At 45.4% G+C, this 27,879-nt stretch overlaps 1 protein-coding gene across 6 annotated transcripts in view; it reads right to left on the bottom strand.

Annotated features, from left to right (window-relative positions):
* Positions 1 to 27,879, bottom strand: part of PIKFYVE (phosphoinositide kinase, FYVE-type zinc finger containing) — a 2,266,845-nt gene that overhangs the window by 1,381,223 nt on the left and 857,743 nt on the right. Inside the window, exon 22 of one of the 6 annotated variants that reach the window (XM_078680348.1) lies at positions 27,490 to 27,619. The exons of the other annotated variants lie outside the window; for them this stretch is intronic. Coding sequence (XP_078536474.1) covers position 27,619 — 1 coding nt within the window. The 3' untranslated portion in view covers positions 27,490 to 27,618. Of the gene's footprint in view, positions 1 to 27,489; positions 27,620 to 27,879 lie in introns of those variants that run through there. 6 annotated transcript variants of the gene reach the window in all.

Raw genomic sequence — 27,879 nt, 5'->3', positions numbered from 1 at the left:
AAAACAAGAACGGTAAACTGTAGAACATGAAAGTCAATAGAACATTCGCCCCCCCCCCCACCTTCTGGAACCTTCCAAAGTAGGGTAGGGTTACGGCTACGCCCAACCGGCGGCAACCCATATAAGGCGGGCCCTGCTGCCAACTCTTGGTCAGGAAATCTTAACGTATTGGGGAGCCGGAGGAGAGGCAGGGGCCAGCGGCCTGGGCAGTTACAAGTAGTCCCGCCACATGTCTCCTCGGCCAGCCGCAACGGGCCTGGATAGTCTTAGGTAGTCCCGCCACATGTCCAGAGAAGAACGAGACACCTCTTTCTTTTCCCTTCCGTAACAGCCGCAGCAGCTCTGGACGGCGGGATGTCCTGCACGTACCTCCGCAACAATTTGTCCAAGTTGGGCTGGGAGGGAGAGGTGACGCGGACGAGCCTCTCCCACCTCCACGGATAGGAGGTCTCCCAGCCCCCGGCCCAACGCCGAACACCCCCAGCCAGGCGATGGTGCCCCAATACTTGCGCAGCACCGAACGTGCAATGGTGCCCATATTTTCGGAGCACCGAATATGCAATGACTGCACCGATACTTGTGCGGCACCGAGTGTGCGCCACAGATGGCCATACTCCCACAGCACTGAGCACAAGACTTGGGGAATACCGGATGTGGAGAGACCTTCGTGCGGGCCGATGAAAAAGAGCAGCATGGAGTGCACCGGGAGAAGGAGACGGCGCGAACGAGTCTCCCTCGCCCCCCAGGTGGGGGCATCGCAGCCGCACCCCAGCCGAATGTCCCACTTCCACAACACAGAGTTCCACTCTCTATTTTTGTCCTCAAAAGGTCTCTTCCACTCTTGCAGACTTGATGAGAGGGGACTGCTGCAGGACCTCAAAAATGGCGTCTGAGTCTGCTGGAAGGCGGGTCTCGGTCGCTAGAGTAACTTTGAACAGCAATGTAACTCGGTCGCTCGCCCACCGGAGCGTGAGCCCCCCACCCCCGACAACATCTCCACAGCCTTGAAGATTCTACAAAGATCCCCGGAGGAGCCCTCGGCCACTGCAGGCCTCCGGTAAGGGACAACTGCCTTGTTCGCCAACGAAATAAACATGACATTGCCACTCCTTCTGTTAGCATGAATTCTAGAACTGCCGAAAAGGACTCTGGTCCAACCGCCGGTTGTAGGAAACATTTTTTCCCTGATGCTACTTCCGGACTAACCCGGCCCCGCCCAAAATGGCGCCGGTATCAATAGGAACTTACGAGCACCTCGTGGTGTCCCTTTTTACTATACAAACTTAATGTTCTGAGACATATATGACCCTTTGTACACTTGACAAGAAGAACGGAGAGCTCACTCGAGGAACATGTAAAAGGATCGCGTTAAAAATGATGATTATAAATGTACAATGTATTATATTTTTATAGCCGATGTATATCCTCGCTTATGACGCACGCACACGGTATGCATATAGGAAATCTGATTGCAACTAGTATGACTATGCTTCTAAATTATGAAATAAACGCCCCCGAGCCCCCGGCCAACTGATAGACGTTCTGGTTTGCTACAAATGAGTTGCTAAAACCTCCTAACGTTTTTATTGCTGCAAAACGGCACCCCCACTGTACGCACTTTAGCCATTACCGTGTCCGGCCAAATACGACTGTACCCCCATAAATCCACGTGCCATGATTTTGCATAAATAAAGGTCTTCGAACTAATGAACGGGTGTTGCATGCTTATTTTGAAAATATGGGACGGGCGGGAACGTTCTTTTCTGTGCACCCTACTATGCTCTCTCTTTAAGGTTATTAAGAAGATGGCTGCCCAGCCCTGGAGGACGGATCGGATCTACGACACGACACTCTGCCTTCAAGGTACGCGACTGACTCATGAAACTCTCGCGTGGAGGAAGACCTCGGCTTCCAAGGATGGGTAAAACGAACGGTATAAATGAGGGAATGTAAAGGAAGGGTAAAATAACACGATGTAAATGTTATAAAGTACGATGTTCAAAGGTATTGGGGAACAGAGCTGACCCGAGAACCGAAGAACCCTAGAACGTCACAGCATTGAAGGAGATTTAAGGACCCCGATAGTGAGATACATCTGCTAACTAGATACCTCGCACTAGGCGCCTCTGGTTTCCTTTTTACGTTTCCCCGCGCACGACCTATATGGACACACTGCCCCCCCCCCCCCCCCCCTGACTCCAGAAACCATATCCCCGGGGACTCTGCCCCGAGGAGGAAAGACGAGTAAGAGGTAAGTAAAGGACTCTCGAATCCATGTATTTGAATATGCGCGAATGCTGTTCCCCTCCTTCCCCCCCCCTTTTTTCTCCCTCTGCAGGTTACATCAGAGATTACAGCCGAGGTGTGGCGAAGATCTGAAGCCTTGCCATGTCTAATACACGAAGCAGACTAGCGCTGCAAGGTGGCGCCTAAGCACGCCTACAAACTACTCACGCAGCGAACAAACCCGTAAAATTAGTATGACCTGATAAAAAGTGATCACCCTTAAACCAGACCGCACGAATGAACCCATGTCACGTATGATGCGAAACTATGAGAGAATGTGTGTGTGTGACTGAGGCGTTGACCCAACTGGTCAAAGGATCGAGAATGCAAGAAAGTGCGACAAAATGGTACCTCCTTTCTTTTCCTTTTTCTCAAAGCATGTCCCCTCTACCCTGTCTAATGCTCAAACTGCATGATTTCAAGATTCTAACGCAGACCCGTGAATGTCCTTTACTGTGTAATGCACTAAATAGCCTTTCTTAAATACACTGCCACTCTCCCTGTCGCACGTGTACTATTTAGCCTGCCGTTGCACTCTCTCTCTCTCTCTCTCTCTCTCTCTCTCTCTCTCTCTCTCCTTCACACTCCCACTCTTCCGAGCGATTAGCCCCGAAATTGGCAGACCGCCACCCCTAGCACACCACCCAATTGGCTTCAAATACCGCCGGTATTTGCTCAAAACTTGTCTTTAATAAAATCACCCTAATGCTGTGTCACCACCTCTCCTTTCCGGAAATATTTTGATGAAACCGAGAATTGGTCATAAAGGAAAGGACAGGTAAGCTGACTGAGGTTCCCTAAATCTGACCCGAAATGAGGGAACTACATGTCAGCGGCTACTACTATGAGATAAAAGTGCCTCAGATAACGCGCCCCTCCCCGTCCCAAATTGTCGCGATACCCAAACCCATAAAGGTAACCGAAACCCCCCCATCTTCTCAGGACGCACCCAGTATTGCGTTCAGTTGCCCCCCCCCCCCCCCGATAACTATCCTTCATCCCCCGATTGTAAGGGGTGGGTCGACTCGCGACTCACACAGGCCAGCTGTGGCACCTAAAAATGATTTTTATATATAGGCAAATTTCAGAGTTTGAAAATTCGAGAAATGCCACTGAATGCTCACCAACTGAACTGTGGCCTTCTGCCGACAGTACCCTTATAACCCAAAATGAGATGATGCCCCCCATCACAGTTTTCTATGTACCTAGTTGTCTTCCGATGAGACCCCTGTCTTCTCTAATTTAGTAATCCGGCCGCGAGAGGCTGCATAGGGACCAGAATGATGTTTTACAAAGTTAAAGATTAGACCGGAGCAAAGAAAACCATTACACTGAACCTTGTCGAAAGTGAAAATGTTTAGTTAAAGGGCAGGATGCATTGATGATATGAAAAATGTTTAGCCTATGTTCGTCCCTCAGCGAGAAGCCTATTAGTACCATGCGGATAGCTCACACCACTTTTTGTTAGCATTACCAGGCTTACATTACAGAGGTGGGTCCCCATCAGATGAACTGTCGTGACTATATTAAACAGTTGTGAGGGAAAGTCATAGTAAACCCAGCAGGTCCACCATCGATCATTTATATGTCAGTCGTGAGCCCTAATATAGCGAACGTTTCTATCTTCATTTGCCTGGAGCTGGGAGAGAAATAGACTTATGTGGTTACTTTCCTCTGCCAATTCTCTAAAAACTGTCTTTTCAAACTCCTTCAAGGGTACGGCTGTCGGAGGAAAGAAGGACCGGATGTGGGAGCACGTGGCCTGACTACGGACTATGGAACGTCTGCGACATGGGCCAAGGCGAGACCGCGACAGAACAAGAGCTACAGGACGAGGCACTATCTCCAACAAAATGAGAAGAAAGGGCTAACCTGATGCCCCCGCTCCATGTTCGAATGTGTGCCGAAAGGACTCTCTAGACTCGGTCATGAGCCCGCCTATCTGAAATCTCTCGTTCCCCTAGTTTGTTCCTGATTCGGCCTTGCTCCATCCCCCCTTTTTCTCCGACCTACCCTATGGACTATTTTGTACACTCTTCTTCCACCTGAACTTTTGACTATTGATCCCAAAGGACACCGGGCGAGAAAGACCTTTTTGACCAGCAAACGCGAGGAAAAGGTCGTGCCCTGCAACACGGAACTTAGAATAGAGCTGGACTCGTAGCTCCACCGCCGGTGCTCCACAGTGCCAACGGAAGACGAAGAATTGCTGAAAGCTTACTAAACCTCGAACATTCCTGATCATTTCTGCCACGTCTCGTTTCTCTCCCAGCCAACATTGTATTGATTATGTAACAATCCATCAGTTCACCTTATGAAATGTACTCACTGCTCTCACTTCGAATCACTTTTGCATTGCATTACTATGACTTTCCTGCTAAACAAGTTTATCAAAGTTTATCAATAGGTCCGCCTCCTAAAACTAGAGATCTTAAAATGTAATGTTTACAGCTCTTTCATCTAGGGTTCCTACTGCTTTCTTTCTCATGCCCACCACAATAGAACCGAGTAGAAAATGAACCAGCAAGATGTCTTGAATATGTTAAAGGGAGGACTGTTGAAAATTAGTACGGTTTGGTGAACATTATCTGCGCCATCTTGCCTCTTCCCCTGATGCCACACTTTTGTCGTGCGCACCCGCCATTTTAAGATGCCCTGATCAGAACAAACCCTTTTTGCATGCCGCTGGCCCCTGACATAGCCCTTCGCCCTCACCAAGCCTGCACGCTGACCAACCCCCTGCTTGCACCTGCCTTGAATCATAAACCCCTCTTCAGCGCTGCTCTGCCTCAGGCCCTCATCCTGTTCCCAGCGCAACACCTCCCTTCTTCCCTTTCATGATCCCCGGCCCTTTGATGCAAACCCCCTTTTCCCCGTGTGCCCGTTTGTCTTCCTCGTTCCCAGGCCGACACCCAGCTCTGCCGATACTATTCCTTGCCCCTCCCCGTACAATAGAAAGCTTCCCCCATCAAAGGATCCCCGGGTTGATCAAAGCCCCCACCCCATGAGATCCGATCGAACCCCGCATTCCATGAATCAGCGGAATATCCAGCTGCGCGATACTCATCACCTGTTGTGACCAGGGTGGGGACCTCTACTGTAAATGCGTGTGGGAACGGGCCCGGAGGGGGGATTCCGGGAATGTCTTTCCGTACATCAAAGCTTTGTCATGAGTATGTAAACTGTAATAAAAACCGCAAAACCCTGTATATAAGGGGCCAGGCCTCAGACATAAGTTAGAGCACCTCAGAACGATACCTGCTGTCCGTTTTGCTGTGTTCTCCTCCGGAGAGAATAAAACCTTGTTTCCTGCTTTCCAGTCTCCAGCGCCTGCCTCTTCATTGATTAAATAATTCGAGGGTCACAGAGGCAATACCGCCGGGCAAATATCGATTGTCCCCGACCCGACTCAGGTTTTACATGCACGCCAGGTGCCGCGCTGGTATATGGTGGCAACTCCTGTACCTTCAGCTGCCTTCGGGCACCAAATCGATCCCCCTTGCCTGCCCCATCTCCGTCGATGCAGGGGCCCAAAATGGCAGTCAGGTGTCTCCCTCTATATCGTAGGCCCAGCGGCTCACCTCTGAGAAGGTCGTCCGTCAGCTCCGAGCCAGGGCAGCCTCTGCAGGGTTCACCAGTGTCCGCAGTGTTCTTGGGGCTATTCTGCGGCCCCGGCCTTTGGAGCAGCACCCCATGGTCATTTACAGCTCCTCTACCGAGCCGCGGCCTCCGATTATATCGCAGCCCCGGGCTCGATTTTTAAGATGGCGGAGCCCAGCTCTCTCTCAGGCCAGGGGTCTCGAAGGCAAATTGCAGCAACCCCGTCTCCCCTATTTCTGCGCCTCCCGAAGTCCTCAGAGTGCGGATCTTCTATCATTCGGTTCCGCCGTAAGTCAGCAAGTTCGAGGTGTCGAACAGCAGCCCCCAACCACACCTTTAGCCAGGATTAATTAAGGATTTTGTACCCGGCCGGCAGAGCGCACTCAGAGAGTGACCATTCCGCAGCTAGGCAGACCACACCCCCAAAATTAAAGGCACTTTAACAAAATATGCACAATAGCAGCCATGCCAAACCCACAATGGAAGTTGATAGAGGTATGCAGCTGTTAAGGACATAGAGTATTATCACCTGAACGAGTTAATGACAGCGGAGCCAATACATGAAAGCTCTGCAATAGCTGATCACAGCTATAGAAACATACTGATGCAGAGTCACACAGATGGCCAAGTACTGTCATGCCTTACCAAAATTAGTTTTTCTAACAAAGCTCGCCCAATCAACAAAGCTCTTGGCAGCGGGAGGAGCCAAGATGGCGATCGGGATGGTTGCATAAACGCTAGGCTCCGTGCACCCTCCCGCCCTGCACATATATCCTGTTGTTTATCCTGAGCAGCGTCTGCAAATTTGAGTAGGTGAAGGGAAGCATTCACTCACCGTCTGCTTCTGCGACCCCTCCGTGCAGTAGACCCGAAGAACTGTCCCCGATCGTTTGGCGGCCTTCGAGGTGTTGAAACCGGGATCTCGAGTGAGGAGAGCGTCTGGCCGGAATTGAATTGCCAACGGCCTCTGGTTACGCTGGGACGCCAGTCGGAGAGTTCCTGAGATCCCCGAGCCGAAAGTGATGAGATCCACCCACTCACCGTAGTGGGTTGCCCGGCGGAAGGTGCGATATAGCTGGGCCGGAGAGAAATTCGTGATGCCCAGCTCCCCTTTGGTGAGATCCCCGGTAATGGTCATGGCCCGCACCGGGAGCCTGTGGGTGGCTCCCGAGGAGCTACGGGGACTGGTTTAGCCTTTTGGTGCCTCTCCTTTCTGTCCCCTGCCCCGACTATTGAGATCCCGCTGTGAGTCCTGAAGTGGCCGGGTGCTGGGCCCGTCCCCGCGGTGAGGTGGAGGGACGAGAAACCGGAACGGCTGAGATGGCGGCTGATGCCCTCCTGCGTGCCCCTCACCTGGGCAGGGAAGCCAGTGCATGTGAGAATCCCGGGATTTGGCACCGTGAGAAACCACCCACTCCCAGAGATGTCCTGGCTGCATTAACAACTCTGCAGGTTACCCTGATCCGGGAGGCCCGAGACTTGGGGAAAAAGGTGGCCGCCATTGTTGTTCCGTCATTTTGTGTTGACACGGATCGCTCTGGCGCCGCTGTGTCCGCCTTTGATACATTGCCGTGTATCCCGGATGAATCTGCACCCGTGGGGAAGAGGATAGCTTTGGTTCATGAGCTGGCTGTGGATACACCGGTTACATATGTGATTTTCTCCTTGGGGCCCATCTCTAAACTGCGAGTGGAGTAACAGTATCGTTCCATGGATTGGGCGGCCTCGGCGTGGTTTCGGCGCTTTCTGCTTCGTGTGATCCCCTTTTTAAGGATGGCGGGACTGTATTCTGACTTGAGACTGTTGGCGCTGCTGATATTGTCGCGGTCCGTCTCCCACCGCGCATCATTGGCGAGATTCCGGTGGCTTGTGTTCTATGGAACTACGGCATTGCCAGGTCCTCCCGGTGTAATCGGACCTTAGGTGCTATTTTGTATCCTGTCTGGAGACTGGTTCAATGTTGGTACTATCGACAGAAGAGGCCAGGGGTGACTTTGTTTGGGACATAGAGGGACTCATAGACGGTTTATGGTGATTTAAGGGGCGCTTCGTAGAGCTGTAATTGATTGCGTTCTATATGACTGCTGTTATTTGTATTTCTCGATCGATGCTGTTTAGACGTTTTTTGCATGCGGAGGTGGGAGGGGCCGGGACATTAGATTGTGGGCCCTCCTCCTGTATATTTTCTCTTTCTTTTTCTCTTTTTCTTCTCTGTATTTCGGGTCTCTTATTTAGGGCGACAGTCACGCTGCTGGGGGGGGGGGGGGGGGTAGGCCGTAGCGTTCTGCAGGGGTGCAGGGTGGGGGGTTGGGAGATGGGTGTGTTGTTTTGTTCTTCTTTTGTCTCTATGGCCCTTTGCCCTTTTCTATTTCGATGTCGTCGTCTTCATGTCTCCCTTAGTGTGTTTTGCCTTGGGGGTGGGACTAGTTCGCCATGATTGCTTAGTGATTGTCGTGTTTCTCCTTCCCCGATGCCCCTTCCCCGTCATTCTCAATTTATGTATATCGCTGGCGTAATTTCTTGCTTTTAATTAGCTGTACTAGGAGTGTGTATGACTGTGCGACATTGCTATCATTTTATTTTTTGTTATTGCAAAATGAACCGTCTCTGATCCTTATTATTGCGTGGTACTTTGAATGTATGACATATCCTGGTTGTTATTCTGCCTTCGACCCCCCGGACCGCTGTATCTTGTATGTTATATTGCTCCTTTATCCTGATTTGCGTAACGGCCGGCCGTATTGGTTGTAGGCTCATGATTGTCTTTCTCTGCTGAAACAATAAAGTTTCCTAAAAAAAAAAAAAAAAAAAGCTCTTGGCCTCGCACTGACCCTTTCAGCCTCCTTGAAGAGCTATGTCCATGCTACATCATGACTTATTTTGAAATGCATTTTAAGGTCCTTATATTTAAATAAATGAGTGAGCACAATGTACCTGATTTTCATTACCATCTCTTTTAAAAAAAAAAAAAAAATTCTTAATATTCATTTAATGTTTTGTTGGTATAGTGGCTTTAATTAACTAGGCACTTTGGAAATAAATTTGAGTAGGAACTGTTAGACCTGGCACCATGGCGTGGGTCTCCCTTCCAATTTTTGTTACTGTGCCTCATGTGTTTTGCTGGTGTTAGCTGCTCAGAGCACTGTGCCAGTGCCACAGTGCAAGTGCTCCCTGTATAAAATGTATACATTGATTGGATTCCATGATTGGCCTATTTGGTTTACTGTCAGAGCCTAGTACAGTGCACCAGGAGTGCCCAGGGCTTGTAAATCCAAATGCTGCTGGTTGGCCTGCAGCACTGGTTGTGCCACCCAGAGAAGCGGCCTGGTAAAATGTGTCTAAGGTCTGCCATTGGAGAGCCTGCGTGCAGTCTGGTACTGTCATGCAAATTTGAGTTTAGTATGCCTGAACTCAGAATAATAAAATACATCTTTTAGTAAAGGTTGTTTTAATATTCTGTGTTTGCAAATACCACTTTTAGAAAGTAGGTATTTGCTTGCCTAACCATTTCAGCCCACCTCTGCTAGGATTTGTATCTGCTGTCTGGTTTCTGTTAGTGACAGGGCTGGGAGGATTCCAGAGGGCAAGGCAAGGTAGCCTGGTGGTGAATAGAGAGATTGATATCCTGATGGAGGGGTGAAGGGCACCTGGGCTCTGAATAGGCCTTCCCCTCTCCACCACAATGCTGGCTCCACCTCCTGTGCAGTGTCTAATGTCTCTGCCCTGCTCCCTGAAAAGAAGGTCACAGAGACATACCCACAAGGTGCTCAAGAACTGATTTCGGTTAAGCAAAGGCCCCCTGGCCTGAAAGAACAAAAGAATTGTGGTATAAGTATTGGGACCCTGAGCCCAAGAAATCAGATCCTGCTGAAACAAGAAGAACCTCTGCCCGACGAGAAGGAATTGGGAAAGCTGTAAGGAGGAGTACTGTCCCTGACCTGGAGGATTCGCCTGTAGTGGTTGCCTTGCTACTGAAGGAGAGGAAAAAGACTGGAAAAGACTTTTTGCTCAACTTTTGCTTTAAAGATCTCCAAGGGCTTGTAGGTGAGCTTTCCCCCTGAACGAAGTCCCATGACTAGTGGACTTCCACCGCATTAAAGAGAGCTGCTGGAAAACGCTGATTTCCCCGTAACGCTGGAACCGCGATCTGTGTGTGCCTCGAAGACTCGACTGCTGTGTAGCCCCCGTGCCAGGTGTCCACCCCGAACAAAGCGACTCCGCTCCCCCACGAGCCGTACCTCGCACCGTAAGAGGAGGGCACCGCACCGCACACCGCTTCACCCTCCCCCTTTGAGCCGCACTGCTCGCCGTGCCCCCTGCCGCTGGCATTGAAGTTCCGAGCGCACCGCAGGGCTGAGCACGGCTCGCACACCTGCAGTGTACTATCCGCCTCGCACCGCGCTGTGTGGGATTGAAAGGCGCCCCGCTCTTAAAGGTACGGCTCGTACGCCGCACGAACATCAACGGCACCGCACTCTGCATCGTCCCCCTTGGCATAGTGACACCACTCTCCAACGAGCCGTAGCTCGCACCGTAGAGGAGGACCCCGCCACGTGCAACGCCGTTGTCTTCACCGCATTGTCCGTGTCGAACTCTCCCATCCAAGGTACTGTGTACGACTCGCACTCCGTGTATGAGCGCATCGGACAGAAGAGTCCGCTACGCGTGTTAGACTCTTTTTGGGCTCAATTCATCGCCGTAAAGGGCCAAACAAAGGAATACGAATCGCACAGACTTAAAAGATACGCTTGAAACGAGAACTCTTATTTGCTAATAGTATGATGGTCATTTTTGTCGTTATGTGGGTCTTGTGCTAAGTCATATATAAAAGTTTACTATTTTTATACAAAAACTAGTGTGGTGTCCATTTGTTGTGTTGTCACTTGGTTACTGTGTGTGATTACAACTGCTTAACTTACATCGCCTCTGAAATAAACCTTGACTGCTCGCGCCACGCAACCTAGAGGGTGAGCAGGGGTTATTTCTAGGGGATAATTCCCTTGCCCTGACTAGAGGAGAGGATCCCTGCTTGTCACAAGTGCATACCTGTGCCAACCAGAGATCCCCAATTCTAACAGGAACAATGTAAAATGATAACGCTCTTTCTGGTTCTAGGCGATGGAGTCTCTCCTCCTCATTGGAAGGGTGAGGGGGAGCAAAGAATGTCGGGATTGTGATGATCTGGCCGACATGAAGGGTGTTGCCACTTTTGGCAGGAAAGAAGCACGTGTTCTCAGAACCAGTTTATCTGGAAAAAATTGATTGTATGGATGGTGCAGGGAGTGTGCTTGCTATTTGCGGCCCTTCCTGGTCAATGAAATGGACACCAGAAAGTCGGTTTAATGGTGAGAAGAAAGAGGGCAGTTGTACATGATCTTGAAGGGCAAGCATATCAAGAATGTCATTACTAGATTCAGATACCATTGGGGCATGATAAAAAACTTTAGAGGGAGCATATGTTGTAATCTGTGAAGAAATAGGATGTATTGTATGGTGTGGTTGTGTGACATCACCATGTAATGTTATGTTATCGGAGGTTTTGTTATGTTATCGGAGGTTTTATTAAGCGCTCAGCTACTCTAGCAGAGTATCCCGGCGCTGGATACACTTACCAACCTCTTTAGGACCAGTAGGTTTTGTTTGTTAAACTCGCTAGCTCAACCCTGGGTAGCTGTGGCTCAAGGCTTGCACGAAGGAACAAGTGTACGGCATATAAACAGTACCAAAACAATTAAATACAAGAGCCACTCAAAAAATCCAATACCAATTGATAAAAAATACACTATTTTTATGGAATTTTAGACTGCATCAAAAAAGATTTACCATAGGGTTCCGGAGATACAGATTTTATAGGTTACAGTAAATATGCACTTTTGACCCAACTGTAAACAAGTATTGACAAAACCTGTTGGCTAGTTGTATTGCAGTCGGTTAGGGTAACTTTGAATGACCAACACCGACAGGGAGCTAGTCAGGAGGACCAGTTAGGTCCACAGAAACAGTTACCGCAGCAGGTTAAGCAGTCTTCAGTCAGTTCCACGCACATTTATCCTTTGCTGTAGATTCCTATGGAAGTGGTCCTGCTTCAAGACTTACAAGATGTTGAAGATGCTTAAGAATGAAGAGGACTGTGGAGAAAAGTGGTAATTCGTTCACATTCGGTGGGCCTGCCCCCTTATTCAACAAAACTGGTGGGAGGTGATGTAGGTTATTAAAGTGGTCACAGGACTAGATGTCCAGCTGGAGGCACTACGGCATATCCTGTCTGTTACGGGGAAAGAGTTGTGACCTAAATATTGTAAAATATGGCTCATGGTGACTGCTGTGTAGCAAAGGCTTGGGGGGTACACCACACACCAAAGGTGAAAGACTGCAAAGCCCACCTTGACTGGTGCAGTAGAGCAGAGAAAGTGGTATACCAGAGTTCGGGTTGCCATCACACGTGGGAAAGGATCTGGGGCTTATGGGGACATACAGGGGTACTGAATTGATTTCATAAATATCTTTGTGGGACAGCGTACCCTTTTGACTGAGTAATGTACATTAATCTAACATGAATAATGGAACAGTACTAGGATGTTATGAATAAGTTTTGAGATGTTAAGCATATTGCTGGAAATGCACTCTAAGCGGGTGAAGCCTTTCTTTGTCAGTTCCACAGTGCAGAAGGACAATCCTTCTGCAAGTCCAGTCAAGATCTGAGTTCTGTGTGCCAAAGGTGCTCTTTTTATGCTCTGAGAGGGCCCTCAGTGTAGGCCTTGTCAGTAGCCAATGGGCTATTAGGCTCCCTCTCACATGACTACCACTTCCTGGTAAGTGTGGCAACCGGCTATCCCAGGATGCACCATTCTGCTCACTCTCATCCTGGCAAAAACCCTCTCTCTGCATCCAGAGCTCCTAAGCTCAACCCACAGGTGTGGCTACCAAGGGAGCGGAACCCCCCAGAAAAAAAACGGCTTGTCAACTGGTTTCTTCCTCCTGTCCCTAGTGCAATGCGGTCTACCTAGACAATGGAACAATCCCTCTCCCAAGTGTTATCATTTGCCTTCAAAGGCAGCTTCTCCTTTAGAGCTAGCCTTTTGGGTCAATATCCTTGTAGCTTCCTGCAGGAGGGTGGTAACACGTCTCTCCAGTAAAAGCTTTTATTGTCTCCTTTCCTAGGAGTCCCTAGCACGTCTTCCCAGGAGGGCAGAAAGCTGTCTCAAGGGTAGGGTCCTTGTGCGAACGTTAAGGGCACAGGAGACTAAAGGCAAAAGAGTAGCAACTTTGTACACACCCGGTTACATTAATAATGAGTACATTGAACTGAATTGAACTGAGTACAGAAGTCTGTCGGACTCAATGTAATGAACTGTTCAACAACTAGGAGTATTAGATTTGGTTGACTCATTCAGGAACTAGCACATCTTAGGGGTTAGCGTGATACCCTGCACTCGCCAATGGGGAAACCAAGTCATTTCGTACTAAAAACAACACTTTCAAGTTTTTACTGATAAAACATGTAAAAAGCAAGTTACTTACCTGTACACTGTGGTTCTCCAGTATTAATATATTTTATACATTCACATTCTTGAATCTTCCCCGTCTTCATAATGTGACTCCCACAGTAACAGTAAAATAGAAGTATTAAAATTTCAACATTCAAATGTCCATAGGAATTCACTCGCTTTTAGCAACTTATTATAGACCATACAGTCTCCTACCACTGCTGGGCCACCATACTTCAGATTTCGAGCAAGAGTACCTAACGGAATAAGACAGGTAAGGAAGGTGAACCTCAAAGGGGAGGAGGAAGGCTTGCATGTGAATCTATAAAAAATATCGATATTGGAGAACCCTAGTGTACAGGTAAGTAACTTGTTTTTTCTTCAGTATCATGCTTGAATCAGAATAGCAAGCAGTTACCAAAGGGTCAGTGGCGGCGGGTAAGGTGAACCATCTCACCATGCCACCCAAAAACCAAATCGGAAGAACAATCATAAGGAGCATATATTAGGAGTTCACATCAATATATATATATTATTTATTTATATATATATATAGGCCTATATATATATATATATATATATATATATATATATAGGCATATATATATATATATATATATATATATATATATATATATATATATATATATATATATATATATATATATATATATATATATATATATATATATTACCTACTGGCGGTCGCCAGTAGGTAGTTATAGTTAGGACCTAGTTTCCATAGGAAATCGTCAACATTCTATTTGGATTAACTTTGGCCCTGGTGGATGAATCTTTGCGAATTTCTCAAAGAAGATGGCTCGGTCCACTGCGCTCCTTCCCTGAAAATTTGGGGGGGATTGGTGAAGTGGGGGCTGAGATAAAAGGGGGGTCCCAAAACGTGTTTTCTCCATGTTATTTTCCATAGGACGTTTAGACACGGCTACAGGTCGAACGGCTGAATGGATTTATAAGAAATTTGGCAAAACTGTAGAGTCCGGCTCGCAGATTACGCTTTTTGTGGAATGGTGTAAATCCGTTCAGTAGTTGCTGAGAAAATTAAAGTTAAAGTCAATTATATATCTATAAGCACGGACGGGGGCGCGCACTCAAGCGGCTGCGCGCGAGCGGAATTTTTTTTTTTGCTGCGTGACGTCTGTTAACGTTCGATTCGAAGGAAATCAGGAAGTGTTGACCGCCATTTTGTCACTGCGAGTAAATATATTGTCATTTCAAAGCTTTGGAACATGGAAAGGGGAGAAGGTAGAGGTTGTTTTGCTGCGTAGGTTTTCTCAGGGTGTGCAGTAAGGTCCTTAAAGGCGAAAATATATAATTATTTTTTTTTTTTTAAATTGCGGGGTGCGCGCACACCTATTTACAAGAGTGTGAAAATGAAGATAAATCAGAAGTTTGAGTGCTTTGATATAAGGTGGCTCTGAAAAGAGCCCTTGTGTTTATTGAGTTGTTTCTGCATTTATAAGTAAGTACCGATGCAGAGTCTGATGTTGCAGAGGAAGATTTTGTTTCCCTCATCCGTGAAATGAACACCATCTGTCCTATAGATGTCTTGCATGTGGTAACGCAAGTTGTTGTGGTAAATAGAACCCATGCTATAATCTCTGAGGAAAGCAGAAACAGATTTATTAACATGTCTCCTTGCTTTCTCAATTTGTGCACAATGTTGATTGGACCAATTCCATTTCTGTCTTTGGCATATATTGGATTATACCAAGGCAGTTCGAGGAAAAAGTGTCATCAATTGTCTAAAGGTGTCTTTTAGAAGCATTTCCAGACCTACCCCAGTCAAGGTGCCTAGATCGTTCCCACCACAGTGCACAATTATAAGGTCTGGTTCTGGGAGATGCATAAAAGTTTTCACCAATAGTATTAATTGGTGACATCTTAATCCTCTTTGCCCAATCCACGTTATCTGCACATTTGGTAAATCAAGGTTGGAAATTTGTCTGCTTGCTGCATATTTTCCACTCCAGTGAATATAGCTGTGTCCTAAAAGCCAAACCTTCATTTTCAAGGCAGATGCAGTCGTGCTCCGATGGGTTGTGGAAGTGGAATGGCAGTTAGAAGCTGAAATTCAGGATAAAAAAAATGGATGAGGCTTGGTGTGGTTGAAAAACAAAAGATGATTGGTTGATTCTAATACGTGAAGATTGAAGACTACGTTGCATGTTAATGTTATGTAAAAGAAAAAGTAGTATTGGGTGTGAAAAAAATGACATGTAACAGAGCTGTGGATAGGCAGGTGTTTCTGGAGGGAAAACAGTGTTGTTAGTTTGCTGTAGAACGTTGAGATATGAACTTTTGACCTGTGCCTTCAGCCAGGTGCAGAATGAGGTGTTACCATGGAAACAGCCAGAGATGGCAGTGGGTGATGGGTGACTTTTATGTGACATTGAAAATATTGTGAGGGACAACCAACTGAAATGTGAATTTGAATACAACATTTTGCGGGAGGAAATATGATTGGCTGAAGAGACATATATGAGTCTGTATAGACTGGATATCTGTGCCATTGAATTTTGGTTGCAGTGATAGCAGCATAATTGAGACTTCCGTCAAACGAATATCTATTTTGTGACTGTCACTGTTGTACATCGTACAAAGCATTGGTAAAGGTAAGTCTGTAACTGTTTGTTTTGTCATGTACTGTAAAAGAAAGGGTTCACGGGCTGTTATAGGCCTGTGGGTTCTAGTATGAGTAAATCAGGTCGACAAAAGAAAATATTAAGTTAGTACAGCTGAAGTTACGTGGAACTCATGAATACTGTTTCAATATACAATCATTTTAGTTGAGATTATGGATTAAAAGAGAGAACGTGTATATTTGAAATGTTTATTCAGAAATGCACTGTTTTCAAGGCAAGTTTCTTATCTAATACGAGTGCAGACATTGTAAAAAACAAAGTAATCGGTATAGCCACTAGTACATAAAATACAAACGGTATAGTTGATGAAAAATGAATATGGTTTAGCAAAATTAATTATACACTCTTATGAGGAAGTATATTGGGGCAGATTTATGAAGGCCTTGCGCCGCCGGTGCGTTACTTTTAACATAAATAAGGCTCATTATATGTTAATAAATGGATGAAGGTCTCTGGCTTTTCAGTTTAGGAACGATACATGAAAATGCTAGTGGTTAGACCAGTGTTTCCCAAACTGTGGTCCGCGGACCCCCAGGGGTCCTTGACCCATTCTCAGGGGGTCCGCAGGCATCAGTTTTAAAAGCACTTCAAAGTTCCTTGCAGAATTATCAGTTTTGGAGCAACAATAAAAGTGTCAAGATAACACCAGTGATTAATGTACCTGCTGGAGAGAGGAGAGTTTTGTCCAGTGGCAACTTCAACTTATCTAATGTAGCACAGAGGGTTACTGCAAAGAATATGTACCATGTATTTAATTTAAAAAAATGTTATATGCATAGGTCAGTGGGTTACTTACTGCTTTTGTAAGTAACTTATTTTTCTTCCCAGATTGTCGTATCCTTGTGCATAATAAGGTCTTCATTTACTATTCTTTGAAAGCTAATAAAATTCAATCTGTAATGATAACTGTGTTGTAGACTGCACCATTGTTTCCCAAAAACCTTTGGGGGAGAGCATTCCAAAGCACCCTCTGTAGTGGTCAGGCTCACTCATTGCACTTGGTATGCACCGTATGGGGACTGGTCTGAAAACATTTTCTAGGGCTGCTTTTGGTTTCCAGACTGGCCCTTGCAGGAGCCTCGAACAGCAAAATAAAACCAGCCATGTAAAGGTTTGTCACTGGGATGCAGCACCAATCTTCCCATTAAATTATTTAGTTTTTTGTAAATTCACAGAAGTGGCGGTGCAAAAGATTTGCTATGTGGCGACATATTTACAACTTGATGCATCTAGGCAGATGTGTCATGCTGTAAAGTCCTGTGCCACATGAAACCTGCGTCAGTTTTCATATGGGTGTTTTGTTGCAAGGTATGCATTAATTTGCATGAAAGCCCTGTAAAACTAACACGGTGAAATTTAGAAAATTTCACTGAGTCAGCTTTATGGCATTGCTGAATCAAATCCTTACGCCTGTTTGAAACAGGCATAAGGAGTGATGCACCATGCAATGTGTGGCTTGCCCCTGTGCATTGCAGTAGACATGTCGCGCTTACGACGTGATTCCTGCAATGTGCTGCTTTTGCGGCACAGATGCGTGACGCATCTGTGTTGTTTTTGCTCAATGGTGCTCCACATTGTAAATGCGGCACACCATGGGTGGCAGAGCAGCGGTGCACATTAACTGGTGCATCTCTGGGGATGCGCCAGTTAACATAAATCTGCCCCTTTACATTTAAGTATGAGCAGGGGACACAGAGTTGGTGAGGCTTATCCAAGGTTAAAAAGAGACGAGTCCTGTTTACTATTATAGTCTCTGAGATTTGTCTCTTACTCTGCAACATCTCATTGTTGTTCTCTTTCTTTAAAGATAACGACAACATTAACCATGAGTGATAATGAGCAATCCGTTGATCTCGATCTTATCGTTGAACTTGTCATTGAAACGTCAGTGGAAGTGGATCCCTTAGATGATTTAAATCCTGAGGATGATGAAGAACATGATGAGGATGCCGATTTGTCAGAATTGTATGACATAGGGTGGGAAGCTGACGTGCCTCAGCCTATGGAACTATAAACATTTATTTTTAAAATTTATTGGAAATGTAAACCGTTTCATTTAAAATTAAACATAACTTGAAAAACAGGTTATGTGTAGTGTCTTTAATAAAATAGTCAAATATGCTCATAAAAATATTTCTAAACCAATGAAAAGCTTTATTAACAAGTCACATGACCTGTTATGCTTACGTTACGCGCTCCGCGCCGCGCCCCGGATTGCTTCCGGGAAGCTGCGCTTCGCGCCTCGCGCACCGGAGGACTTCCGGGTGCGCTAACGCGGCGTGTCATATGACGCATTATGCAACAACGCGATACGTCGTTGGGGCTCCACCGGAACTGATTGAATTGGTAGTCTACAGTGTTTCTGGATGTTTCAGACTGAAGCTGGCGTTAGCATGAGAGCACCCCGTGGCTACGTCGTGGCCATTCTGCGAGCAATCATGGCAGAAGCTTCCCACCGGAACTCTGCGGGAGTCGGGGGCCCCGGTGACTCTTGTAGAATCTTCAAGGCTGATGGGACTCTTTTGGGAATGGGGCCCATGCCGTAGCAGTGAAGCGTTCGAGTTTCAGGGTTGTCCAGAGCCATCCTTGCAGGCCAGGCCCAAGTCTGTGGAGCCGACCGCCATTTCCTGAGCTCCGTGGCAGCCGCCTGTCGCTGTACCGCAAGAGTGGGTGCAATTCAGCCGGATGGCGGGTGAGACGCTGTAATAGCAAGAGCAGGCATAATTGAGCTGGCCGAGCGAGACAATGTGCCGCAGGAGCGGGCGCAACTCAGCTTGTCGAGTGAAGCGCTGGGGTGCAGCTGAGAAACCTCCACCTGGGGAGGTGGGGGAGGCTCGTTCGCGCCGCCTCTCCCTTCCAGTGCACCCCACGCCGTCTCCTGGTGCAGGTATATGTGATGGTTGGACCAGGGCACCGCAGGACGTGTCTTCAGGTCAAATGGATTGTGGGACAAGGTCCAGAATGGAAAAGTCACCAAAAGGCTAAAAGTTCCGCCGGACCCCGGGAGCCGGCCGCCTATGTCGAGTGAAGTGCTGGGGTGCAGCTGAGAAACCTCCACCTGGGGAGGTGGGGGAGGTTCGTTCGCGCCGCCTCTCCCTTCCAGTGCACCCCACGCCGTCTCCTGGCGCAGGTATATGTGATGGTTGGACCAGGGCACCGCAGGACGTGTCTTTAGGGGTGTAGCTGAGAAACCTCCACCTGGGGAGGTGGGGGAGTCTCGTTCGCGCCGCCTCTCCCTTCCAGTGCACCCCACGCCGTCTCCTGGCGCAGGTATATGTGATGGTTGGACCAGGGCACCGCAGGACGTGTCTTTAGGTCAAACCCTCAACTATGGCACCCAACATCCAGGACTTATGACATTTGTGGAAGGCTGTGACATCGAAGCATCTCAGGGACCAAGCATATGCAGAGTCCTTTCTACAGCCTCTGCGTTCCTTCTTACCTAGTTATGGTTTTTTCACTGCCACTCCAGGCTTTTAGTCTGTGGATGGCAAACTATGAACCTACACTCACCTATGAAAATCTTACTATTGATGCTTGACTGAGGACAAGGAGATCAGTGAAGCGCTGGGGTGTAGCTGAGAAACCTCCACCTGGGGAGGTGGGGGAGGCTCGTTCGCGCCGCCTCTCCCTTCCAGTGCACCCCACGCCGTCTCCTGGCGGAGATGTTGCAGCAGGCTGCACAAAGTAACGTTTTACCATGTTACTTTGTTGGTGTGTTGTATATATTTATAATATTTGCATAGGGTTTCTCGTTATTTTGGGCGGGGTGGGTGGCGGAGCAAATTCACTGAAAAAACCATAGGTTATAGACCATATATAGTTAAATATCTCAAGTTCTTCTGTGCACTCGATGGAGATACAGGTCGTCGATCAGAAAATGTGCTGGCCACCTCTAATGGTAATAGCGTGGCCAGGGCTTTTGTCGATGCCTCTGCAAATTGCACAGGGTGCACTTGTTTGACATGCCGCACCATGGTATGTATGGAAAAGGAATATTTTTTGTTGGATTTCTTCTTGAGAGAAACGAGTCACATATCGTGCAGGTTACTTTTGGTGCATTTACTTTCTTTTGATCTTCAGGATAAGTGAAAAATTGCCAGATGAAAGATTCTTTTTTTCTTCTTAAAGGTAGTCGATCATTTTGGAAGTGTTGTTTTCATGTTGCAGCAGGCTGGCATGTAAATAGTTATTTAATAAAACGTTTTACTCTGTTACTTTGCTGGTGTGTTGTATTTATTTATAATATTTGCATAGGGTTTGTCGTTATTTTGGGCGGGGTGGGCGGCGGCGCCGAGCTATGTTGCAGCCATCATGGCGTCGAGCTCGGTTTCTCTTACTAGTTTCATATTTCTCATGAGGGGTTGTTCCTAATGTTTCTATTTTAGCGAGGTCAAAAAGAGATCCTATCAGTGGCCTACTGATTTTGCTCTATTCTTTTTGTTTTCTCTAACGATTTTTAAGTTAAAGTTTGCTAGTACGCATGCGTTACAACGGAATGCTATTTACACGCCTATCTTTTTCCACGTATTTTAGTGTGGTGACGTCATTAGTAAAAAAAAAAACGTCCTTTTCCTTCCTCTCAGATGTCGATTGCCTGCACATCACGTCTAATGGTGATGTATATGTACCCTTTACCATACATGCCTTTACTACGTACCTCATAGTAAAAGTATGCGTGGTAAAGGCTGTCGTTGTAACCACGCATGCGTGGTTAAAGTTTTCGTTGAAACGGCCTCGTTGTAGTGGTCGTTTCCCTTCAGGCCCATGCTGTTTCAAAACTGTGCATGTGCTTGCAGCAGGCGTAGGTATTGACGCAGCATAGAAACTACTAAGAACCAATTGGAAGTGTTGTTTTCAAGTCACATGACTTCACATGCGCGTCTCAGGACGTGTACGCGGTGATAGTATCTAGTCACGTACGCCATTTGGAAGTAGCGGTCTAATTCAACGAAGTTTCAAAACGTGAAAAGGAGTAAATTCAAACATATCCGGATTTAATATATCTTTTGAGCTCGATTCAAGCATACAATTGTTAAAGTATAAAACCTTTTATATATTTTTTTGAAAATAGCAAGGTGTGTACATCCGGTCACACACGAAAGTTTAAAAAGACATTCGGCTCCATTTAATGAAAATGTTCATAATAATAAAAAAGAAGCCTAGGTTTAGTGTCTTTGACGTAGTATAAGTTCTTTGATGGGTCTATGAAGAAATTCAATAAGTTCAGATAGATTGCAAAGTTTTCGCGAAATATGTAGGTGGGTGCGCGCACACGGTCGCGCACGAAAGCCTGGAAATGCGCGATCCATTTTATTGAGAACTGTTGCCGAGAGTGCACACACCGGGTCGCGCACGAAAGTTTAGAAAGGCTATTTTTATTTACAGACAAATTTTAATGTGTTGAAAAAAAGGCAAGGTACAGACTTTCTAATTCTGTATCGCTTTACAAGGAGCCTCTATGCAACTTGAACAGTGAAGAAAACGGCTTGTTTCCGAAAAAAATATTGCCAGAACTTTATTGACAAAAGTATAGGTTGTATACACGAGATATTTCTGAATTAGCATTTTAAAAACCAATGAAATTCACTGAAAAAACCATAGGTTTTACACACGTTATAGTTAGGAATTAGCATTTAAAAAACCTTTGAAATTCACTGAAAAAACCATAGGTTTTACACACGTTATAGTTAGGAAGTAGCATTTAAAAAACCTATGAAATTCACTGAAAAAACCATAGGTTTTACACACGTTATAGTTAGGAAGTAGCATTTACAAAACCTATGAAATTCACTGAAAAAACCATAGGTTTGACACCAGTTATAGTTAGCTGGAAATTTTACTGATATAAAACCAATGAAATTCCACGTTATAGTTAGTTGGACTCACTATAACTTGCGCGTGTAATGCACTGCTGATGACGTCACATATTACATCACTCATGACATCACTGATGACACCATCCAGTGAATGTGTGTCTTTCTGAAAAATAAATATGTGTTACATATGTATATATTATTGAATATCTTAGTGAATACATATAAAAGCCCACATTTTTTTTTTTAAAACCTGCTCTGTTTTAAAAAAAATTACCAGCCGGGGGGACCAAATCGCGAGGGGAGAGTGATAAAGAAGTGTGGGGGGTCCACAATCCCCCCACACTGCCCCGGGGACCGCCACATCCGGGGCAAAGCAACGCAGCCCCTTGGCGCATACTGGAGGCTCCTGGTGGGCTACTTGGCCCCCAGGGACCCCCAGTATGCAAGGGGAATTAGTTCCTATTCTGCAAACACGCCAGGGGTTGCGCTGCAGAGAGGTGTAAAAAAGGGTGTGGCCTCATTACACCTCTCTGCAATGCAGCCCCCTGGCGCATACTGCAGGTTCCAGGTGGGCTAGTTGGCCCCCAGGGACCCGCAGTATGCAAGGGGAATTAGTTCCCCCTCTGCAAACACGCCCGGGGGCTGCATTGCAGAGAGGTGTAAAAAAGGGTGTGGCCTCATTACACCTCTCTGTAATGCAGCTCCCTGGCTAATACTGGAGGCTCCTGGTGGGCTAGTTGCCCCCCCAGGGACCCCCAGTATGCAAGGGGAATTAGTTCCTCCTCTGCAAACACCCAGGGGTTGCGCTGCAGAATGTTGTAAAAAGGGGGCGTGCCCTCTGAACACCTGCCTGCAAAAATGTAGTAAATCAGTATAAAAAAAATAACAATTAATACATATAAAAATTGTCATTTAAAAAACCTTCGAAATTCAATTGAAAAACCATAGGTTTCAGGCCTTATATAGTTAGGAATTAGCATTTAAAAAACCTTGCAAATTCACTGAAAAAACGATTGGTTTCGGGCCTTATATAGTTAGGAATTAGCATTTAAAAAACCTTGCAAATTCACTGAAAAAACATAGGTTTCAGGCCTTATATAGTTAGGAATTAGCATTTAAAAAACCTTTGAAATTCACTGAAAAAACCATAGGTTTCAGGCCTTATATAGTTAGGAATTAGCTTTTAAAAAACCTTAGAAATGCATTAAAAAAACTATAAGTTTTAGGGGTGTTATAGTTAGCTGGACATTTCATTCATACAAAACCTTTGAAATTGCTCCTATATAGTTAGTTGTACTAACTATATTTCGCGCACCCGCAATCCACTGCTGATGATGTCACATATTAGATCATTCATGACATGGTCAGTGACATCACTGATGACATCATCCACGTGACAATCACATACACCTTTTCATACACTATTACAATTTTTCATCACTCTCTGTAAAATACAGAGTATCATATTTGAATCCATTGCAATCCACAGCAATACAAGTATCTAAAAATCCACTCAGTGATTCATAGATGTATACACACATCTAATCACTTACCTGTAGATTCACTCGTACATGCTGTCAATGAACAATAGAACACTATCAAAAATACTTATACACCTATATTGACATTAAACAACAGCACACATCCTATTCACATATGAAGTCATCCTACTCACTTATGCAAACAATGGATCATACTTACATATTTACTTAGCAAAACACTAATACAAACACCACTTCATCTATTCCTTTAGATAGTAAGTCATACTTAGTGAATTATAAAATCATTATTACAAGTATACAGTTATCCATTTCAGTCACTCACACAATCATTGAGTCTTATGTATACCTATTTATATACAACAACTGACACATACACTGCCTTTTATTTTTCTAGTTTGTTGGACGTGTACCTTTGAGAAATATATTTGCTCATCACCACACCCATAAAGAGATTCACTCACCCAAACTGTTAGAACATGTAGTTTTAACTTCATATATCTACTGAATCAACTATTCACACATCTTTGGACAGTCACACACCCCCCACCGAACCACACACACTTTCACATTCCCATACAAATACTCAGTTAACTAATCAATAACTAATATAGATTTTAACATAGCTAGTAACCAATTGTAGAATCAGTTTACACAACAACTGACAAAGTGATACAGATATTCACACAGTTTAGTCACTATCCACTATATTTGGTGAGACATTATAAATTGGTCAAGTAAACAGTCAATTACACTGCTACTAAATCCTCCATCCAAATATTTATTTATTTATATCCACTCATTCTTCAATGCAAATTGCTATATATATAATGCATATTTAAATAACGAAGCAAACCACATTCACTGGATGATGTCATTTGAGATGTCATTTGAGATGTCATCAGTGATGTCACTGACCATGTCATGAATGATCTAATATGTGACATCATCATCAGTGGATTGCCGGTGTGCGAAATGTCCAGCTAACTAGAACACCCCTAAAACTTATAGTTTTTTGAGTGAATTTCAAAGGTTTTTTTAAAAGCTAATTCCTAACTATATAAGGCCTGAAACCTATGTTTTTTTTCAGTGAATATATATATATATATATATATATATATATACACACACACACACATACATATAAGTAAATTAGAAAATATGTGAAATTGTAACAAGAATAGCACATGCAGAATAAAAACGACCATAGGAAGGCCATAACGTATGCGAATAGATATCACAGAGCAGCCTGACCAACTGCTACATCCGCCTTCTGCCAGGCCTCCAGGCAGTAATGCTACTTGAAGGTATGGACGTTCGTCACAAGAGCAAATAGGGCAGAGGAAGCTGCCACCTTGCGTGTTGAATGAGCTGCGACCTTAGAAACCAGAGGGTGGCCAGCCCTCTCATGACAGAATAGAATAGTCTATGAGAAGCAGTGAGCAATAGACACCCACGTCAAAGACTGATTGGAGGACAGACCCTGAAAAGTCCTTTCATGACCTCTTTTTATCAGTCTATTAGACCACAAAGACAAGCAAAAAGAACGTTGTCTGTATCTGGAGATTGCCGCCAAGTGCACTTTGATGAATGCATGCGCCAGACCAACATTGGCGAAAGACAAGAGACAGGGCAAAAAGTCCTCAGGAGATGATGAGAAAGGATCGCAAGAGTGTGCAGCACACAATATGCAAAATCGTTTCCACTTTGCCGCGTAGCATTTGATTGTAGAAGAGCTCAGGTTTTCTGTAGTATTGCTTGACATTCTTCAGTCATAGCTAGCTGTCCGAATTCTGTGTGATGAGGAGCCAAGCCGACAAGTGTAGTGTGTGGCTCCCCTTTGATCTTTTGCAAGACCTTAGGAATGAGAGGAAATCGAGGGAATGTGTAAGCACGTTCCCTCCCAAGAGCAGTGGAAGGTGTTTCCAAGAGAGCCTGGCTGAGGAAATCTGCTGGCGTAGACCTGCAATTTTAGCTGAGTGACATAGGGAACAGATCCAGGATTGAAAACTCCCAGCAGTGAAAAACCCTTTGTAGCGGATCTTCGTTTAGTCCCCACTCGTGACACTGCTTGGTGTCTCTGTTGAGGGAATCTGCCCAATCGTTTTGGACTCCTGGTACATGCTGATCTTGTATTTATATTCTGTGGGCTATCAGCCATACACAGATCTGTTGAGGTAGGATTGAGAGGGCATGATATCTTGTCCCACCTTGCTTCAGCAGAGAGAACATGGTGGTGGTGTTGTTCGTGCAAATCAGGATCGACGACTTTCAGATCCTTGGCAGAAATGCTTGGCGGCCCAGAATAACTGCTTGCAGTTACAAGAGGTTTACTTGACACTGTGCTTCCTGGGCCAACACCTCGAGTGGATCGGCAATTCTTGCAGGTGGGTATCCCACCCATCCATGGAAGCATCAGAAGTCCTTACCAACTTTGGTTTTGTCGTGAGGATGGAAAGTCTTTGAGAGAGATGGTCTCCGACTGTACACCAGGACAGTGCTCAAATCATCATAGGTGTGATTGAAATGATGTCTTCGAATGAGCCTCGAGATTGAGTCTATTGAGCGTCAAGGTGCTCCTGAAGAGGCCTCATCCTCATTTGTATGTTATATGTGATAGCAGGACACAGGCTGTGTCCCGCTTGGGTATTGTTATCTTCTTTTTTTGTTGAAAACAAATATTTATACTATTAAAGTGTGTCCGGCTGGACAGTTCAAAATATAGATTTCAATTTCGCTCTATATTTATTTTGATTGTTACTTTGTTGCTAATGTTTGGGACCATTGTCTTTTAAAACATTATACTCCCAAAGGTCCCAGACCTATTGCTACTTTTGGGTTCCCTTGTTCTGTGTAATAATATCATCCTTAGGCAACAGTGCAAAATCAGCAGGATACAGGACAGCATCATCCATAGCATTGATTTGTATGTTCTTAACGAAACCCCCTTTTTTGCAGACAGACACTGAACTGTCTTCTGGAGAGGTAAGATCCTTTCTTTTGAGGGGAAGACTATTGAAAGCGTGGTATCCAGATTTGCTCCTAGAAATACTATCTACCTGGAAAGAACCATGTAAGACTTTTCCCGGTTGATGCGGAGACCCAGGGAGCGAAAGAGTCAAATAAATGTGTCTGTCGATCGTTTGGCAGACTGGAGCAATGGAGCCTTCACTAACCAGCCGTACAGATAAGGGAATACCTGGTGACTGTCTCGTTGTAGAGAAGCCGCCACTGGAGCCAGGCACTTGGAGAAGACTCTTGGAGCCAACTATAACCCTAAGGGTAGCACCCTAAATTGATAATGGCACCCTGCTACCTCAAACCTGAGAAAATGACGATGTTTTGGAAGAATGGGAACATGAAAATATGCATCCAGAAGATCCAGGGAGGACATATAGTCCCCAGCATAAATGAGAAGCAAAATTTCCTGGAGTGTCAACATTCTGAAGGGTTGAGATTTGCTGAACTTGTTCAAATACCCAAGATACATTATACATTTCCCTGTATTTCTCTTTATTAAGAAGTGAGAATAGAACCCCAGACTGCGGTGATCGGGGGGCACCTCTTCGATTGCCTGTTTGGTGAGGACCAATTGGACTTCCCGCTTGAGGACTTGCAGATGACAATATGGGAAGGTCTAACACCCATTTGTTGGAGGATATAATCTTCGATTGACTGAAGAATTTGGAGCAAGTGGCGATGATTTGAAGTAAGACTTGGGTAGCAAGGGCCTGCGGATCCTCATTACCTCTTATTAGAGTTGTGAGCTCTTCCTTCTGACGGTGGCCGTCAACGTGCCGCTGCTCTAGGATAATCACATGAGGTGGTGTGCACACCTTTTTCTCAGTTTTAATCTCATATTTTACAATAGTTTAATCTGGTTGTCCTGTGTGCGTGCCAGCCGGGGTAGTGCAATGCCCGAATGCACTGAGTTACGTACAAACATATGGGGAGAGTATGGTTAACCCTCCACTCCCTAGCTGCACAGCGTGTTTGCGGATACTAATTCCAGTCATTCATCTCTCATTAAATCCAATTTTAACATTATTTCAATCTTGTCCATAATATTTATTTATCGCTTCCTCTTCTTTGACTTGTGCACATTTCGACAATTTGTAGTTGAAAAACTTCTAGTATTAGCGTGTGCCCATCCGGGCCTCCCTTTCGCAAATACGATTTCAGTACAACAGATGGTTCAAAGCAGCAGTTGTTTATTCGAAAACCCAATGCATTTCGGGCATTTCATTGCCCTTCGTCAGGGGAGTCTATAAAACAATGAATGCAAAACAGTACTTTAGGTCTGATATTTACACACATTTGTTACCTATTTACAGATATAGATAAAAACATTCTTATCCAAATTATACTTGCAAACTATCAAGCCATTTTGTCTCAATTAGCTGTTCAACCTTAACCTAAAGCTTAAATCACTCTCTTCCATTACAATGGTGACATATTGAAAAAACACACTTCAATGCATCTTTAAACTGAGCAATTTCACACACCATCCTTCCTTCTTTGTTCT

Source organism: Lissotriton helveticus, chromosome 3_1 (assembly GCF_964261635.1).
Source record: "Lissotriton helveticus chromosome 3_1, aLisHel1.1, whole genome shotgun sequence".
Taxonomy (NCBI): domain Eukaryota; kingdom Metazoa; phylum Chordata; class Amphibia; order Caudata; family Salamandridae; genus Lissotriton; species Lissotriton helveticus.
The sequence above is the reverse complement of the archived record's forward strand: the minus strand, read 5'-3'. Positions and strand labels throughout refer to the sequence as shown.